The 19,864-nt window shown below is 41.3% G+C and overlaps 1 protein-coding gene across 3 annotated transcripts; it reads right to left on the bottom strand.

The window, feature by feature from the left end:
• Positions 1-411: 411 nt before the first annotated feature.
• On the bottom strand, positions 412-19,204 carry cep170ab (centrosomal protein 170Ab). Of its 3 annotated transcripts, XM_029439131.1 has the most exons (20): positions 19,101-19,204; positions 17,581-17,726; positions 17,366-17,455; positions 16,060-16,138; positions 15,803-15,861; positions 15,188-15,350; positions 14,948-15,085; positions 14,685-14,786; positions 14,334-14,576; positions 13,799-14,169; positions 12,855-12,983; positions 12,614-12,746; positions 10,459-11,934; positions 9,280-9,523; positions 8,991-9,099; positions 8,742-8,903; positions 5,982-6,070; positions 4,369-4,462; positions 2,661-2,712; positions 412-2,546 (listed from the first exon to the last, which is right to left on the bottom strand). In XM_029439131.1, the coding sequence occupies exons 2-20, from the start codon at positions 17,683-17,685 to the stop codon at positions 2,290-2,292; spliced, it is 4,095 nt and encodes a 1,364-aa protein (XP_029294991.1). In that variant the 5' UTR covers positions 17,686-17,726; positions 19,101-19,204; the 3' UTR covers positions 412-2,289. The 3 variants fall into 3 exon arrangements, with proteins under 3 accessions (XP_029294991.1, XP_029294975.1, XP_029294985.1); XM_029439115.1 differs by having other exon boundaries at positions 14,334-14,786; XM_029439125.1 differs by having other exon boundaries at positions 14,334-14,786; positions 17,581-17,723; positions 19,101-19,145.
• Positions 19,205-19,864: the final 660 nt, after the last annotated feature.

Genomic DNA, 19,864 nt, shown 5'->3' on the forward strand with positions numbered 1-19,864 from the left:
TTAGTTTAGCTTAGTTATCTTTCCCTTTTTTGTTATTGTTTGTTTCTGTTTTCTTGACCTTTCCTGTCACATTTCTTAATTTATTATGTATGTGCACATTTTCTTATATTATATTTGATATTTAATAATATATAATAGCTTTATATTTTATAATCTGATCATATGTATGCATGTAACATTTGAATCTGCAAAGTAACAATATTTCCCTCTGAAGTGTAGTGGAGAAAAATAATAAAGACATTCAATGGAAATACTTAAGTACAACACAAGCACCTCAAACATGAGCGTGGTACTTAAATGTATTAAGTACTTTCCACCACTGTCAGTAACAATTTCAGCACACATTTGATCAACACTGTGAACTTTTCCTGCAGCGGAATAAATGTGGGAAAAAAGAACAAACAAAACAGCTCATGATAATCATGCATTTTATTGGAAACGAGACAAACAACACACAGGTATTGCCAGGTCAACATGTAACCTAACATCATTACAAAGAAAAGAAAAAAAAACTTCATACAAAACATCCAAATAAAAATTCTGCAAATGCTCAAACAGAATTAAAGACAAAGATCAGTAGGTGCTAAAGCACAAAATTCAGTTATCAATCTTTATTCAAGTTGTTTTGGCTAAAATGTTTCAACAGTTCTGATCAGGTTACATTCATGTGTAAACATTGGTATGAGGCAAGACATTGGAAAACCTACAGTAATTACACTGTCCATCGATCCATTGCATCGTTAACAATATAAATGCAGCTGCAGGACTTGGAGGTAGCCCCCCGTCTACGCTGGTTGAAATGCAGCATTATCAGACAATAATTTGACAAACTGTTCATCCACAGGCAGCTGCCTTTCACCCTGTTTTGTTTTTTTTCCCGAGGGCATCAACATGATAAAGGAGCGCCGTAGGAGCACGTCCTGTCCTAGTCCCTCAGAGATGAATAAGAACATATATCAGCTTTGTAATGTGCAAAACAAAATTCACCTCCATCTCACCATCTCCTATACACTCTAGCATCTCTCCTCTCCAACTGTAATGATTGTTTGATCCAGGGCACTTGTGACAAAATACATTTGGAAGAGGAAAACCTTTCTGGGAGCTACATTTAATTTAATAGTTTCTATTAACACACACGGTCTATCTTTGATACACTGGTTTCAAATGGCATCGCCACAGGTAAAAAAGGCATGGATGGGAGTTTTTAGTTTAACTATAATAAACATTTACAATGGTGCATACTGTACATACCCAGTTCTTTTCTCAGCAAATAATCAATGTGGCCCTTTTCTGATGGAAAATCATTACTGAGGCAGGTTTGGGGATTGCAATTGCAACAGGCCAACAATCTATTTATTTTTATAAATAAATCTATGGCAGGTTAGAAGAACACTTTTCACACATACTTCTGCATTTTTGACACCTCTGCACCTTTCTAGTTTAGGCATTGGCATTAAGTCAGCTTATGATTTGCAAAGAAAGATTTCAAGGCTTGTAAAAAAAGAAACAGAGGAAAAATGTGAGCAGGAATTTGGAAAGTTTATCTTTAACATTAAATCCTCTCATCATTTACATCTGTTCTTTTTTAAAAGGTTGAGGGTTTGAGGATAAGTTTGGAAGCCCTGAGAGTGAGAAAAAAGTCTGATAATGTTTTAGTTTTTTTATAGTTTATGACTTAAGAACAAGTGAAAAAATGTTTTGTAAGGATCATTTTACTAAAAATGTTACTTATCTGTGAAAACGGGTTAAAAAATGTTTTGACAAACTTAGAAAAATATCTTGACAAAAATAAAAAAATCACCTGCCAAACTTTTATCTTTTCACAGATGAAAAAAAGTACCTTTTTTTCAACAAATGTTCCCACATGTTTCACAGGTGAAAAAGACACCTAAAAAATGTTTAGAAAGATTTTCCTGGCGAAACATTTTTTTTGCCTCTCAGGGCTTCCGTAGGCAATGGATAATAACAATGAGCTGCAACACAAAACCACATATGGTTCACTGTATATTATGTTATATCTTCTTCATAAACCCACCGATCAATACTGTTATGTTTTCATATTGTATATATGACAAGAGCTGCTATTTGGTAGTGTTGAACTTTTACACAGTCCTATCACGAGTCAATTTGATTGACAGTTAGGGCAGTGGGGCTTCCCCACTGAATAGGCATCACTCTACTTCCTCTTTCCTCCTTTGTCTGAAACCAAATACCTCAACATCTTCTAACCTCACACCTTGAGGATACATCCAACATAAAGGATGCACTCTGAAGTATGTCCTTGGTTTATCAGTTGTAAGATCTAGGGCTCTGTTGGGGCCCTGGGTCTCGCTCTGCCACCTCTGCATGGTCTGAAGGTCCGCAGGGTTCAATGGCCCGTCTTTCAGGCCTGGAGAGTGTGCTGGAGGAAGCTTCAGCTCCAGGGTGCAGCACGGACGCCCCCTGCTGAGTCCCGGGGATCATCTTCTGGTCGGCCAGAGGGCTGGTCAGTCCCAGATTGGACAGAGCATCCAAGGTGCCGTCAGGGTCCACCATCATGTCGATTACTGTCAGATGAGTTATTGATATACAAATGGTCATTTTGTGGCCGAAAATACAGACACTTGTAATTTGATGTGTCACAGTTCAGTAAATACTAAAGAAAAGCATCACATCCATACCGAGCAGTTGTTTCTCCACTCTCCTAAGGTCTTGGATAATTGTTGAAATCTCCTTAAAAGGACATAAATATAACATTTAAATTGGTTGATGTGATTAAGTAAGTTAAAGTTCATACACCAAGTAAATCAACTCCATTCATCCGTTGCTGCAGGAATAGGTTTGGAGCTGTGCCATGTGTCTGCTCAGCAATGCTTTATGAGCCCTGTGACTGTGTGGTGGACAGACATATCTCTTGAGGGGTTCACATGAGGCCAGGCTGGTTTAAAGGCAGGATTTATGACCCTGCCCTCGAGAGAGACGGAAGTTTTGTGGACTGTAACCTTTTGCGGCCGCAACAGCTTGTACATATTTTTTTCTGCATAAAAAAAAACCCCAAACCTATTTGGAGTGCTCTGCCCTCCACAAAGAGAATTAGCCAGGTAATCTAAGTGGTATGTGCATGACTGAAGTGTCTTTGATTTGATCCTCCAGACAGCTGTAATACTGTCAGCACTCACTATGATTGCTTGAGTAAGTAATCAAATATTGTGTGGCGTCTGTGATTGCAGAGGAAAGGGAAGGAGTGGAGTTAAAAGTGTATGGCATTAATCTCACCCTTTGAAAAGCTAATGGACTACAGACATAAATAAAAATAGCCTTTCAGTCTCTAACCTTTTGTATTAATTTATGCCAAATTAACGGCAAAAAGCAAACATTATGCTGATTAGACTTCCCTGAAAATGTGTCTGTCTGACGACCGAATCAGAATGCCTCACATTTAACAAACACAATGCACTTGTTGACAGCTTCAAAAATTATGGTTGAGCAGATTTTGATTTAAAAGTTAGCCATCTACCCCTTGTGCCACCCTTTAGCGTTCTTCAGCACATTATAGTCAAATGCATATTACTTATATACTTATGAGTCTTCTTAATGGTATTGAGGGACAAATCAGCTCTGCAGACATTAAATGGAGGATAATACTCAGGTGTGCTCTAACACCATTTCACTGTAAACCCGTAGTCCGACGTTTATCCCGTAAACAAAAGCCCACTTTAACCTAGTTCACAGAAGAAATGTTACAATTAAATATCAGCCGAAATAAAAAGTCATTTTTTATGAGCCATACGATATGATTTAAGTTATGATTTACAGGTTATCTGTTAAACTGAGCAATATAGTAATGGAGTCAGGCACTGAACTCCAGAGTGTGTATTGGACTACGGGCTCTTAGTCCCACTACAGGATAAGGTTGTGTTTGAGCTAAATGCTAACATTAGCATGCTAACATGCTCACAATGACAATGTTAACATGCTGATGTTTAGAAGGTATAACGTTTACCGTGTACACCATCTTAGTGTTCGTGTGTTCGCATGCTAACATTTGCTAATTAGCAATTAACATAAAGTACAGCTGAGGCTGATGGGAATGTCATTAGTTTTGTAAGTACCATTACAAAAGAACAAAGTGAAATGTGGTCCAGCTGGCGATAGAGGAAAGGTTGAGGGATCACCACAGTGATTACAATTCAACCTGAGGGGTTCATAAATGTCTGAAGCAAATTTTATGGCAATCAATCCAATACAGATATTTCAGTCTGGTCACGATGTCGACTGACAGATATTGCCATCTTTAGAGCCAAGCTGCTACGTGGCTAAACATATTACTGTCTTGTCTATTCCTCCAGCATTAAGCAGATAAAGAGAAAAAGTTTGAGAGTACATCACCTTATTGGAGCTCTTGAGTAGTAAAGAGTCGCGCTCTGCCTGCAGTTTATTCTCAATCTCTTCCCATTTTCGTTCTTTATCCTTGAAGAGGATTCTGGAGGCCAAGTCAGTACAAAAATAGATGAAAGGAAAATACATGAATATGTTTAAGATACTTCTTGATATAAGTATACGTTGACTGTTAAAGTGATTACATTCATTGTCAGAAGGCTGTAGGAATAAAAAAAGTGCTTTGAGTTGTGATAATGAGTAAGACATGTAGTCGGTTGTCAGTGTAAAACCTTTGTGATGTGCCACTCAAATTGTGTTGCTTGGCCTAGTTCTGACATCAAACACAGACAGGAGTCTTATCATCTGATGTAATATGTTTCTATTTTAACAATTCTATCCTGCATTTGTTCATTTCTCAGCATAAAATGTATGAAGTGATAGGAATAATTACGTCATTCATACCAGATTTAAATTCACAACTACAGCTGAAGTCGATTAGTCGTTCGACATAAAAATAATCACAAATTATTTTCATAATAAATAAATCGTTAAAGCAATTTTTCATGCAAAAATCTCTAATATGGAGATTTCCTGCTTTTCTGTTTTACGACATATCAAAGTGAATAAATGTATGCTTTGGACTGACATTTAAAGGCATCATCTTGGACTTGGGACGAACATTTTTCAGTCCAAACAATTAATAGATTCATCTCTAAAATCGTCAGATTGATCGATAATAAAAATAATGGATAGTTTCAGCCTTACACACAAAAACAAATTTTTAGTGGTGATCTGAACTGCGTTCTTATTCTAAAACCACAAACCCTTTAAAAAAGGCCAAGTCATTATCAGTCTTTATGGATCGAATACGAAAAGTTGACCCGTGGCGTTATTTATTTCCACAAAGTTGATCCTTCTCCTTCCCCTCCCCAGTACATCACTAATGTAGTGGAATAGATTACTTATTTATTGATAGAATCCTTCTTTACTTGGTCACAAAAGCTGATTCAACTATAATTCAATAAGTTGTTACTTGATCTCGTATTACCTTTAACAATTTGGAACGCCATCCTTGGAAATTTGACAAAAATGTGCTCGCTGTTAATGCTTTTTTACTTATAGAATCCAATGAAAAAGATAATATTTCCCCACAACTTTGGGAAACACTGAAAGCTGTATTCAGAGGTGAGATTATATCATATTCAGCAAAAATTATTAAGATGTGAAGACTTAAACAAGACCGGCTCATTAAATCAATAAATACAGTAGATGCTCAGTTCTCTATATCCCCTTCCCCTGAACTCTATAAAATGAAGCTTGACCCACAAACTCAAAACAGTAGAATTTCTTATTAACTGGAAAGACAGTGACTTGTGTTAAGGAAACCAAACGGTGAATTAACTATTGGCCCAGCAGAGATTAATGAAACATTTACCTAATTTTACTCAAAGCTATATATACGTCAGAAATAACAAATGACAGTACTGATACGGAACATTTCTTCAACTATCTCCGGGCTCCTTCTATAAACACAGTATAACATGTATTACATTCACAACCAAATTACAATGACAGCACATTCCTACACGGACCTACTTCCTGTTTAGTGATGTGATATTAACCTTATTTTGTAGGCTGTTTTGTCAACAGACTGACGTATCCTCGTTGAGAGCTGAGTGACAGATGCCAGTAATAAACTGTCCAACACCGCCTGGTAGATGATGAAAAGGAACAATGACACTTTATTTTTAACACTGACATTCAATCAAAGCAGATGGTGGAATTGTTGAGAAAAACTTTAGAAGATAACACAAACTTTACAATAATATAGTTAAATTAAGCCTAATTTTAGCTATGACTATTTATACATTTACAAACAATCAGCTCAGCTAATTTGGTGCAATCAGAAGCACAGTTGTTAAAGGGGGACTGCAGTTTGCATACAGAGTGCTCCCTCTAGTGGCACACTGCTACACTGATCTTCTGCTACACAAATGTTTAACAAATGTACAGTATGCTCCAACCTGTGTGGAAGTTTGCATGATCTACAGCAGGGGTTCTCAACGAGGGCGGCAGCGCCCCCCCCCAGGGGGCGTTCAGAGGACATTGGGGGGCGCTGGAAGCAATATTTTAGAAAGGGGGGCGTTCACGTGTCTTTGGGGGGCGTTTGTGTGTACGGCCCACGAGGTAATTCATAAAAACACGCAAAAAATCTACTCCAAAAAAATGAATCCAAATCTAGTCAGATATAGAATATAACCGGCGACTGACTGTTTTTCCTGGCCAAGGTCAGGGTCCTTGAACACAACACGAGCGGAACGTGTCATCACGTGGTCACGTCATGTCAAAAACTTCAATATTAAAGAGACGGTCATTGACATAAGTGAACGCAGCATGGGGAGTGTTACAAAGAGAAAGGTGGATGCGGAATGTTCCAGGAGAAATGGATGAAAAGATTATTTCTTTGTGGAAGTAAAAGGCCAGTGTTTGTGCGGACGCGCTTGCAGTCATGGAAAAGGCTCTCGAGCTGCATTACAGCACGAAACATGCCAAACTGCACGAGCTGAAAGGACGAGACGAGTGCGTTTGAATAAAGTTAACATTGTGTGTTTTTAGACTTTTATTTTTATTTTGCTGAGCGATAAAGTGCTGCTTGAAAAATAAAAACAAGCGCCGTCCCCCTCAGCCACCACTGCTCGAAAGCATTAATGTTATTCCAAAGATACACCATGAATAAAACTAATCTGAATTAATGTTAAAACACTAACACTCTGGTCGGGACTTGGACCAGCAGCAGACGAGCTGCACTCTGGCTGCTCGTAGTGGCAGAGCTAACATCAGCAGAGCTAACACCGGCAGAGCTAACACCAGCAGAGCTAACGTTATAGCAGAGCTAACACCTGCAGAGCTAACACCAGCAGAGCTAACATCAGCAGAGCTAACATTATAGCAGAGCTAACACCTGCAGAGCTAACACCAGCAGAGCTAACACCAGCAGAGCTAACACCAGCAGAGCTAACACCAGCAGAGCTAACACCTGCAGAGCTAACACCAGCAGAGCTAACACCAGCAGAGCTAACACCAGCAGAGCTAACGTTATAGCAGAGCTAACACCTGCAGAGCTAACACCAGCAGAGCTAACATCAGCAGAGCTAACATTATAGCAGAGCTAACACCTGCAGAGCTAACACCAGCAGAGCTAACACCAGCAGAGCTAACACCAGCAGAGCTAATATTATAGCAGAGCTAACACCAGCAGAGCTAACGTTATAGCAGAGTTAACACCTGCAGAGCTAACACCAGCATCACTGCTGCTGATTCGCGGATATTTTCGCCTGAGTTTCTGAACGTTGGAGTCGACGTCACTCCATTTATAATTAATGTGTTGGATTTTTTACTTTTTTGCACTTTGTAGTTCTCTCCTCTCCTTTCCTCTCATTTGTTCGTGAAACGGAGAGAATGTGAATGCGCAAAGCAACAGCGTAAACACGGAAACGTGCACATAAATGAGATAAATAACATAAGCGTTTGGTTTATTTAATAAAAGAGCACATTTGGCGCTATTTATTTATATAAAATAAAACACGGGGTTCTGTTGGGGGGGGGGGGGGGGCAGCGCCTCAGACTTGTTCCTTTGTGCTCGTTTATCGAGAGTGAAAATTGTTTCACATTTCTGAGGCTGCTGTGTTTAACACCGGTTACAGTTTGAATGTCTGACCCGTCTCTGATTGGCTGCAGTCTATGGCACAGATTAAAGTTTGAATCTTCTTACCGTTGCATTTGTTAAGGAGTATTAACTCCTTAATAAAATGTCTTTGTTTGCTCCCTGCATACATCGTGTATCAGGGCAATTGAAGGTAAAAACAACAAAACATTTGTTTAATAATATAATATTTATTATTATTTTGAAATACTATTATGTAACTTCAAACTTCAAAGAATTTGAGTTTTTATAATAACATAATATAGCCGCCTAATAATAAGAAAAATATTATAAGATTTGAAATACAAAATTAATATAATCAATATGTAATGTAAATTATAAATACTAAGAATAATAATTAGAATAATACAAACAGCATAATAATCAACATTAGAATTCAGGGGAGACAAAAAGGAAGCGTAGATTTTATTTGATGGGGGGGGGGGGGGGCGGTAAGGGACCTGGATAATGGATAGGGGGGCACTGGCCCAAAAGGTTGAGAACCACTGATCTACACCAACACATTGTGTATAATACATTCGCAGTGTTTTTCCATACTTGAAATAAAGACAAGTATGTATCTGCTGAAGATAATGATATAATAATTCCAGAATAACACTATGGTATGCAGATTGCCTGAATATTTTGAGAATTGTTTAATGATTAAACAGCGACTCACATCGTCTCTATTCCATGTCTGTCGGCGGATGGAACGGGAGCTCTGTCCACTAGAGATTCGGGGTCGAAGTTCAACAGAGCGCCCGTTGGTTTCCACACTGCTATTGTGCTCTGCAGAAGGGTCGCTCGGGTCCAAGCTGTCATCAAATACACGCTCCTCCATCTGAGTAGCAGCAAATGAATACAAAAATTTACCTTTTGTTGTTAACCAATCTAGCAGACAGAAATAATTGTATAATGTTTTGACTACCAGAGCTCCAGGGTCGGTGGCTGCAGGGCTGACTGAGTCGATCTCTCCTGCCACATCATGAATTTCTCTGGCAAGCATGGCGAGGTCTTTGGCTAGGTCTTGGCTAATCCTAATGAACAAACGCAAGTACAAATTCACCATCTGAGTTCATCTAAGTATGTTATATATTATATATATTTTTTTTTTCAACATAACAGCTACACCTATAAGCAGGGGAAGCATGCTTGATAACTGTTATCATCACTGTTCCCTAACTGCACTAAAGTCCCTCTCACTTTTACCCACATACCTGGCTATTTCCTCGCTGTGTGCTGTCCAGTCTCTCATATACTCGTCCTGTTCCTTGGAGTGTTGCCTCAGGGCAGAGAGGCCTGCAGGATTAGGAGTTGTCGGGGCTGAACCTCCTAGCTGGGCTACTCGAGTGGAAGGGAACGGCCGTGTTTGGCTCTGCTTGGATATATGGCGGTTTGAGCCATACTCGTCCTCTGAGGTGGAAGCATAATCCACAGGCACACGCCGCCACCGAGTGCCAGCTAATGATAGGAAAGCAGGGAAGTTAAGTTTAGATGGTTCTTCAAATGTGCTGTTATAACAACATTCAGGTTGATATGGCAAACATGTTAGCAAACAGCTGCCTTAACACATCTGTCAGACACTTTAGGAGTTTCTGGTAACCTGACAAATCCAATATACACTCTCTATTTCACTCTATTTTGGTCTCCACCAAGAGAAAATATCTGGCTCTTTAGATGTTCACCAGCTGTTTGGTGCATGGCGGGTAGTGTACAGTGGTTTTATAAGACATTTTTCACAATAAACAGCAAAAAGCTGAAAGATTCTAAAAAAGATAGTTTTCTGTGGTTTTGTCACTACGAGCAACTCCTTTTGCATTATATATTTTCACTGTTCATGTATATTATATATACATTCTGTTCATTTTACAGGCTTAACTACTGAAGCCCTGAGGCAAGTGAGAATAAAAAAGATTGGTGATCCATTTTCTAAGTCTTATCTATATTGTCTTTTCTTCTCTGTTAATGATTTAAGTACTGTATAAATTATTCAAAATCAAACCTCTTTTCAAAATAAAACATTTTTTTATTCAATCTTTCTGTGCGGCCCGGTACCAAATGACCCACGGACCGGTGGTTGGGGACCACTGCTATAGAACATGGGGTAGTGGTGCACTTCAGCCTCTTGTGGCCAAAATGAGGATTACAACACACTTAGAAATATTATACTTGCAAAAACGTTTTTTCACCTGTTCTTAAGTAATAAACACAGGAGATCATTTTGTTTTTGAAAAAATATTCTCACTTGCCTCTCAGAGCTTCCACAGATTGTACAATATTTAGGCAGTACAAGCATTAGTTAGAACATGGAAAGAACATAATCTGTGAAAGACAATACTACAGAATTTCCATTTCCACTGGACATGAAATGGTTTAATATGAAAGGAACTACTTACATGCAGGTGTGACATGTCCATAGGAGGGGGTGCCTTTATTTTTGTCAGGCAGCTTTGAGGCACTGTTAGCCCGAGCTCTGGGTCCAGACACTGAGCTCATATGAGACCCTCTCAGTCCTTGTCTGATGGCATAATCACCTGCAGCACTACGGGCCCCTAGACCTCTACCCCTTGTCACAGTGGCCTCTGAATCACTCTGGGCTGACGGGGAGCCCACCCTCGGCTTCCTCGGCTGAGCCAGAGCCTCTATCCTGGACATTCCCCTTCTTGCCATTCCTGTCCTAGATGTGGAACTTGCAGTGGAGGCCTCAGAAGCTACTGACATCCGATCGAGATCAGCAGGTTCAGTGTCTGAGGAATCCCCCATCCGGGCTCGCCTCAGCAGGGACGCCCTGGTGGGCCTAGGTTTGGGAACATTGGTGGCTTTACTGGCTGCAGAGGAGGCTTGGGCCTGGCTAATTTTAGCCCGACTAGACTTGGTGCTAGCGCCCATTGTTTTGCTCCCAGTCTGGGCTCTGGTATGTGAGCCTTTAGATTCCTGTTTAGAGGTGGGCTGGGAGTCAGAGAGAAGTGAGTTTGAGTTGACATCATCATCCGTGAGGTCCAGGGAAGTCCAGGGGCGGCTGCGTTGAGGAGGTCCAGATGCCCTGGTCTTGACCCTCCTGTCCTGGGTCTCTCGGCCCCCGGCAGGGCCTTTGCCGGATGAGCACAATACTGTTCTCTCCTTCTGCTGCCCTGCAAGAGTCCGCCGTTTCTGGATTACCTTTCTCGCTCCGTCAGCCTGGCTTACTGTGCTGGTCGTGTCCACGTCTGACTCTGGTGACATGGAGCCTTCAATGGACTGACTTGGTGGATCACCTTGGTCCGACACAGTCGTCTCTAAAAACGCTGCCACAGCTTCTGAGTCTTTCTGCAGAGAGGCGCTCTCGATGCCAGCCTCCCGACTCTGAGTTCTGTTGCCTGTGAGCCCTTCGATACGAGGTCTGAGCTCAATGGGCATGTTGGAGCTTGGTTTCTCCACAGTAAAACTCTCCTGCCTGAACAATGGTTTCCCACTACTTTCCCTGGCCTTCTCCTCTTCCTTTTTCCTCCGCTGTGCCTCGTCCATTCTTTTCTCCCCACTGGTCAATGGACGAGGGGGGAGCTTGGCCAACACACCTGACTGGCCTGATCTACCGCCAGCACTGTCCTGCGACTTGGCTGGTGAGGAGCGACTGGGGCTACCACCGTGACTGCCCACACCTCCAGTGCAATGACTGGGCCGATTCCTTCCCCTGGTCATCTTATCCCCCTGGCTCTCCTTCTCCTGTAGCTCTGTGTCCTGTTTCTCCCCCATATCTGTACGCAGGCCTGAACCTGGAGTCCTCCTTCCCAGGGCGAGCTCCTCACCAGGCGGCTGGGGCAGGGTTCTCCTCTTACGCTCTGTGTAGCCAGACGAGGCAAAGGAGGCCGAGTGGCTGGACTCACTTATTTCAGCTGAAAGGAGAGAAAACCCTTTTTGTTAGTAAAGAGGGTCCTCGGATAAATGAGTATTACATATCAATGGTGGGTGCTACGCTATTAGAATTCCTGCACTGGCTCTGTGGTTTCGAACAGCGATTCTCTTTCAACCAAATGAACCATGAAATATTATCATGTTGTTCATATTTGGGGACATATTATGAAAAACTCACTTTTCAGTGCTGGTGTACATACATTAGGGTATCTGGAGAACCTACCAACCCACAAACTGTGAAATAACACAACCCAGTTGTTTTTTGTTGGCTGCCTATGTCGGAAAACATGGGATTCAACAAGACATTCAGATTTGGCTCCCCTTCCTTCGTCACATGCAGACTCATTATAATATACCGCCCCATTTCTGAGTATTTCTACCAAAGGCTTGAGAACTACTTTTGGAAATTTGCTCACAAGCCAATCAGAGCAGACTTGGCTTTTTCGGGAGGGGGGCTTAAAGAGACAGGCATTAAAACAGAGTGTTTCAGACAGATATCAATGGTATACAGGTATATGAGAACAGTCAGGCAGTTTATCATTTTTATGGAGCTGAAAAATGTGTGTGTTGATCCTTTAGCGGTGGCTTAAAGTCACACTATGTAACTTCAGCTTCAAATTAGCTTTTTATGTCTTTTCTGTTCAGATTTTTGATAAATACCTCTGTCCTCTGTGACCATGATGTGACTCTCCCCTCCTGATCCCTCAGGGTCTGTCCTAATGTGACTGGCAGCCAGAGTAGCCCACTGCGAGACCCAGCGAGGACCGCCCACCATCAGTTCCTCAGTTAGCACCTAAACAAAGACAGCATTAAAGATACAATAGAAACATTGTAGTACATTACAGTGTTTAGACACTTGGCAACGTTTTGGCTTGAATTTAAAAGCTTTCAGTTGTTGCACCTCGGTCTCCATGCGTCCAGGCTTTCCTCTGTCTCCGGTACCGGTCCTCTGGGAGGTGAGCACCTCTCTTTGGTCAGCACCCCCCAACCTGGACACACACACACCCTCCTGCTCATCGACACCAAACACCTGCAACAAACACATATGCAAAAGTGAGCAAGCATATCGGAAGCCGGATAAATATAGAAAAGGGGCTTTGTAGGGAGACACTACAGGTGAATAGGGTAAAGATTGTAAGTACTATATATCACCATCTAACTTCCGCAGTGGATTAATTACATTAAGACAATTATTTTTTGTATTACAAGTTTTCTGTAATTGTATGTTTAAACATGCTAATGAAGCATCATCTTATTAAATGTGTGCTGATTCATTTCCAAATCAGAATTCTGAACATTGGATAAAGCCAGGTTCAAATGTTTAATTATGTTGACATCTTTTTGTATTACTCCATAAATCAGAAAATACTACAAAATGTTCTATAAATCAGGCTATGAATGAAGGACAAACCCCTCTGTAAAGACCTACAGAACATAGATATGAATAGAACTGGAAGGTTTAGTGTATGTCAGTGCTACTAAGATTTCTGGCTCTGAGTATGAGAAAAAAAACGTATTTTGAGAAAATGCAGTTTTGTAAATTAGACACTACAGCTGAATAGGGTAAAAAAAATGACATAATAGATATCACCTGGAAACTTCCCTAGTTGATTTCTCACATTAAGACAATTATTATTTGTTTTACATGTTTTCTGAAACGTTATGTTTAAATATGCAAATGAGGAATTATCTAATTTACTGACTTTAGGAGAATTCTACAGATGCAAATAGACAAAGTTAGTAACATTTTCTGTAGTCTGAAGCAAGTTTTGGAAGCAAAATTTCAAAATTGACCAGTGCAGGGGGAAAAAAGATTATTATAATTATAAGTGTCTTCTTCCCCACCTTGTCGATCATTTTCCTCGCCTCTTCCTCTTCGTGATCTCCATTCTCCACCTCAATGGTATAGGTGCCCCTGTCACTATAATCATCCCCATGTTGATAGCACTCATCGTGGCCACTCTGCTGATGTGTCGCCTCTACGCGTCGCCTCTCCACAAATCCACTCGCTACTTTAGAAGTCGAAGACTTGCGACGCCGAGCAGGACTGTCCTCCTCTGCGAAGAGCCCCTCTGGTACGTTAGCTCGACCCTCTCTGATCTTCATCCCTGCACCGCCCCACAGCCCCCACGAGCGTTCCTCCATTGTTGCGGCCCTGCGCTGCCCTCCAAGTGCGTTCTCTGAGTCACTCTGAGTACCGTCCTCATGTTTACTGCCTGGCATGGGAGAGGTAGAGAAGAAGGTAATGGGTCAGAATGTAAAGAAAGAGACAAGGAGGGTTAAAGAGAGTCTTAATTAAACTTAATTAACAAGCAAGAAAAACACATATATTATGTTAAACACAGACACACATGCTGCCCAAACAGCTGCACATACATACCTTTAAGACTCTTCAGTTGTACAGGCACATCACTCTTCACACTTTCCCCATCATCCTCCACAACCGTGTCTTTAAGAGTCAACGGCAGCTCGTTCTGGGCCAGCCAGTCAGCAACTTTGACCTCCGCAGCCACCATGGCTGTCTGAAGTGGACTCAACTCCTCCCCGACAGCCCTTTTAGGACGCGGCCTGGTCTCCGGTCCCACCTTCCCCACTCGATCTTTGACGGTCACTTTACCTGTTGCTGTGGGGTCAAACTCAATGGTAAAGGAGGCGTGGCCATGGATGGTGTCTGTGGCACAAGAAGCACCAGCCTCTTGTTCTCGTGAGGGGGCTTCATCACTCACTTTACCTGCTGAGGCAGTATCCTTGGTTGGGATCTCAAAGTAGCTAGGCTCCTGATTGGACGCTGATTGCGGGGCAAACTTCGGGACCTCTGCACTTTTCTTGGTGTCTGTCAGAATTAAAGTGAACATGTATTTACCACCACAAAGTCTACTAAACGTAAGGGGGGGGGGGGGCAATATATTCATCAAGACAAAACATAATCAAATGTGCGTAAAATAGAGATATTTCGAGATTTGAGAAGTCGTATTTTTGCAGTATTGTACATACCTGTTTCAGCTTTCTCTCGCTTCCGATCTGAGCTCTTCTCCTCGGGCCTCCCGGTCTTCTGGTTATTACCTTCTTCATCTCCCCACCAGGCGGGCTGGCCATAGAGGGGTGTGATTCTGTGCAACGCTGTGACGTCCCCTGGCAAATACAACCTGTCAGTTAGTCTAACGTGGGAATGGCAGCGCTGCATTTACCACAACAAACACATCTGAAACCGTGTCATGATATGATCATTCTCACCTGGTGTCTTATCCTCCACCCTGCTGGCCTCAGGGGACTTAGCAGCTGCCCCCTCACACACTGCTGCCGCTGCTGCCTTGGAGGGTTTTGCCTCAGATTTACACGATTCCTTCTCTGGAGGTTTCTTCTGGCTCATCTGCAGCTGGCTGCTTAACTTTTCATGCTGACAGACGGGACAAGCAAGGAGAGGTTAGAGAGGCGGAGGCAAAACATGAAAATGCTGCTCAATCTTTAGAGGGGCAGCCAGATTTTTGTTTATTGGAAAATGTTCATGTAATACATACAGTTTTCTCTCTTTTCTAATCTCAGTAAAAGCATATATTTGAGGAGACATTCTAAATACTACTTTCATCTTCCTCATGAAGATGAAATCCTTTGTGCAGCCACCGGGGCAGTTTGCTGTGATGAAACAGCAGATTCATCAATCTTGTAAAGTATTTTTGCCCAGTTCAGCAGAACTCTTAGCACTCTATGACTAAAATCCAACTCTCATGGTTTTCATATTTTTATACACAGCTGAAAAAAACAAGAGCTTTTTGGCTGTGCTGTTTTGAGCAGGCCTATTTACTCTGTCCGTTACAGTAAGACATGAACATGCAGGAGGTGCTGTCTAACCTTGAGGGCCTCCTCTGGAATATGCAGCTCCCCTCGAACGACAGTGAACAGGTTGGTATGTGAGGCAGGTTAAGGTAGAAGAACTCTTTGCAGGGGTGAGAAACATGCACGGACAGCCCTATCTATTATGCAGCAGGCATAGTGCAATGAGCATTTACAGCTATTCAAGAACAGATAATGTTACAGTGTCGTCCGTGTACACTGACCTTGTGCTGCGTGTCACTGGGTTTCACAGACACACAAGATTCAAAGGATATCGTATCCAAACCTCAATTTGTCATCAATTTTCAGAGTGGCGTAGATTTGCTCCTGTATTCTGACATCATTGACAAATGTCTGCAAAGCAAAAACAGAGAGGGATTTAGGAGCAACAGGGTAGGAACTGAAAAATAACCAATTACCAAAAGTTTGGAGCAGATGCTTGGTCAGAATCCTTGTCCAGTTTACATGATGCTTGAATCACAATTTAGTTATTTTACAGTGTATGTAGTTTGTTTGTGTTATGACAGCATTACCCATGGACAAGTTAAGCTTATTCTCTTTCTTTATTTTGGAAAATGGAAAAGAGTTTTGTATTTTTGCACATCCTGCACAAAACCGTCATAATGTAAATATGTGTTATAGTATTTTTTATAGTATATTTTTCATAGATTCTGCATTGTTTAATGTTCTAAAACTTTTGCAGTACTTTGCATGTATTTTTATTTCTTTGTAATATGTTTATTGTTATTGTATGAACTAAACATCAAGGCAAATGTTTTCTTGTAAGTGCAAACCTACTTGGCAATAAACCTCATTCACATTTTGATTGTAGAAGAAATGTTAATACTCATCAAAGTATAACTCATATTGTAAGCAGTACTACAAAACACTGTAGATTTAAACTTGCAGTTGTACATGTTCGTACTATTTATATTTTATAGATTCATTACTAGTGAAATTAGTACTTTTCTATAATTGATAAATTAACTATCCATTGTTATGCTCTGTTTAGATTATAATCTCGTGATTCTTTGTTTTTACATTTGTTATCATCTAATTATCTTGTTGTTATTTGAGGTTTTTTTCCTCAAATGTTTTGTCTAATTGTGCTTACGTTGTATTATCGTCGTTAAGCACACCTTTAAAAACAAGATCGTACATCTGTAGTTGTTATTCCTAATAAAGAAGAATTTCCAAAAATAATCAATTGTAATCATTTATTTGATTGGAAATGTCCCCTACTTCACTTAAATGTCCATTCTCAGTGTCTGTGCACCGGAGGCTTCAAGTTTCCACATCACACTTGTGTAAATTGCACATTCCATCATGATTGATGTCACAAAATCATGCATGTGTTAAAGTGAGTTTAAAGGTGAGCGCAGAGAAACGTTTCCGCTTCAGCAGACGAGTGTGGAGGCAGCCTTCTCGTGTCAGTGTACAATATACAAACTAATGGCATATGTATAGATGCGTTACAATTCTGGTTATAATACAGTCTGCCTCTTACTATATCAGAGATTGTTTCTTTTCTGAGCAGTAAGTACATTAAGCAGTTAAGACACAGAATAGTAAAACACTCACCCCATTCAAGCTGCCCAGGTCCTTCACTTTATGCTCGTCTGTATTCGGCTCATAGTTGATGACAGCGTGCTGCTTGTCCACACTGCGAGACTAAACACACAAAATCCAGTCAATCACTGTGATCCACGCTATTCTCAACGCTTCAGATAATAATCCAGCCTAGATGAAGACATGACAGCTCAATCAGAGCATGTGTCTGGAGGAGTATACTGTACCTGCAGCATGAGCTCACAGTCATCCCTCCCCACGAAGATCATCTCCCGGGGGAGACGATGACGCGTCCCCCCGCCGCTCACTAGGAACCAGGAAGTCAGACTCATCTCTGCCTCGCGAGCTCACCTTTGACCCTTAATGCATCCTTCTGGAAACAGGAACAGTATTAGACTGCAGTTATGAATCATGAGTCACGCTTGGATCAATAAAAATATAAGTTCTTACTTATCGTGAATGAGGCACACTGCTTCATGCAATTACAGAAAGAAAACATATGTGTGTGTGTGTGTGTGTGTGTGTGTGTGTGTGCGTGTGCATGCGCGTGTGTCATATGCACAGTGGTTATTTCAGGTAGCACCCAAGGACACGCACAGAGGTCTCCATGTAGAGCAGCAAACAACAGTTGTAGTTATAGTTGTACAAAGAGGAGGAGGAACAAGAAACATAATGATACATGTGCATTAGCTAATTTAACTAGATGCTGTGCAGTGAGTCAGACTCAGGCATATGAGCACACACAGGCCAAACCAGAGGCAGGAAGTCAGGGAGAAATATACAGAGAAAGATAAAGAGAGAAACACTATTTTCCCCTGAAAACCCACATCTCTGCTCCCCATGATGCTCTCATATGATTATCAGACACATGCACATGAAGCAGCACAACGGCTCTTTTCACTGAGACAAACAGTCCTCCCTCCCTCTGCAGGAGCATCATCGGCACACAGGCCTTGCTGACTCACGCTCTCAAATGAAGCTATATGTGAGTTAGTTAGCGGGATTTAATTACGCATACTTTGTCATATCTGGGGCTCATTTATGTGCATCAACTCGATCCCAATGGGACCTGACAGCCCCCCCCCCCCCCTCTTTTCTCTCTATGGAGGAATGGATACGTTAACTCTTTCAGTAGCCTGCCTTCTTGTGGCCCACATTTCCCTTGTAGACGCTTGACCACACACAGCTATCCACTCTTGAGTTATAAATTTGCAAGTGACAACACGTCAAGTGCGCTTGCATGGGTTATAGTCGGCCAATGACAAGCCTGCAAATTAGCCCAGTTAGGCCGTGTGTCTCAGCCCAGCGTTTATCATCGAGCCATTTCATATCGCCACCGTTCCAGAGAGGAATATCCCCTTAGAATAATCTAACGCTGTGCAAACACCACGCACATTATGGTATACATAAACGTATAGCTACAGTGTGTCTGCCGTGAATGCTTAATACCGACTGAAGCGTATCGATCCTTAGCGTTCAGTGTCCCTCTTCATGTCCGCGCGCTCCTTGAGCCAAATAAGGCTAATTTAGACCGATTTACGGTAACAGTTATCACGTGTTATTGTAAATCAGGTTATGGAGGCTGTTTGTGCAGCCACGGCTCTCCCGTTATGGACGACGTACATAGGCTTTGTCGCACAAACACAGCGATGCTCATTTCACCGTCTCCATCCATCCTCGGAGCTAAGCAGGCAGCCGAGGACATGAGAGGAGAACAAAGATACAGAGGAACATAGATGTCACTCACCTGGTGCTCCTCTACGGACAATCAGCATCCGACAGGCTATTTGGAGGATTATGAAAAGCGATGGTGCTGCTGCTGCCAGCCCGCCGCCCAGCCCTGCTCCTTCAGCATCACTGAGTCTTGGCCTCACGGTGGCGCTGTGTGCTCATACAGGAAGCGCTTAGGAGGTTATGTAATACTGACAGCAAACCGTGAGTGGCCCGTTTTAGATGACTAATGGTGAATTTTAGAGAATATATGAATGTGGCCTTATAAACATATAGGATTAATATTATTATTTAGACTCATTTCTCATCTATTTTTGATTGTGAAATATCCCACACATCTTTGACTTTTTTGGAGTTTCACTTTTTGAAGCTACTAGAATTATTCAGTTTTAACCTTAAGTACATAATTTGACAGTATGATAATCCGGATGATATAACTCTTGAATATCTGATTTAATTCATTATTCTATAAGCATATTTCCTTTTTCTTCATAATTAATACCTACGTTTTCACCTTTTTTTTCTTCCAGAACTGAATTGTCAACTTTAATAAGTCAGCTTGTTAAACAACAACAAAAGAAAGTAATACGCTTTTGGAAACCCCCTGAAACTCTATTAAATATGCGTATAAATGTAGCCGAATCCTATTTATCATGTACTGCTCTTTTGATATTCTCATTTTATGCTCTTCTTATGTAATTGTATCACTTATATATGTTCTGTATGTGCTGTTATTGTTTACTTCCTTCTTTTTGCATATAGTTCATTTGGTGTTTAACC

Source organism: Cottoperca gobio, chromosome 1 (genome assembly GCF_900634415.1).
Source record: "Cottoperca gobio chromosome 1, fCotGob3.1, whole genome shotgun sequence".
Taxonomy (NCBI): domain Eukaryota; kingdom Metazoa; phylum Chordata; class Actinopteri; order Perciformes; family Bovichtidae; genus Cottoperca; species Cottoperca gobio.

What these genes read in the sequence shown, in the direction of transcription:
- cep170ab (XM_029439115.1), bottom strand. Translation starts at nt 17,685, where the DNA reads ATGAGTCTGACTTCCTGGTTCCTAGTGAGCGGCGGGGGGACGCGTCAT. An exon ending in TTCCAGAGGAGGCCCTCAAG is followed by an intron (nt 15,351 to 15,802) that starts GTTAGACAGCAC and finishes CCCGTCTGTCAG; the next exon opens with CATGAAAAGTTAAGCAGCCA. An exon ending in GCGAGAGAAAGCTGAAACAG is followed by an intron (nt 14,787 to 14,947) that starts GTATGTACAATA and finishes TAATTCTGACAG; the next exon opens with ACACCAAGAAAAGTGCAGAG.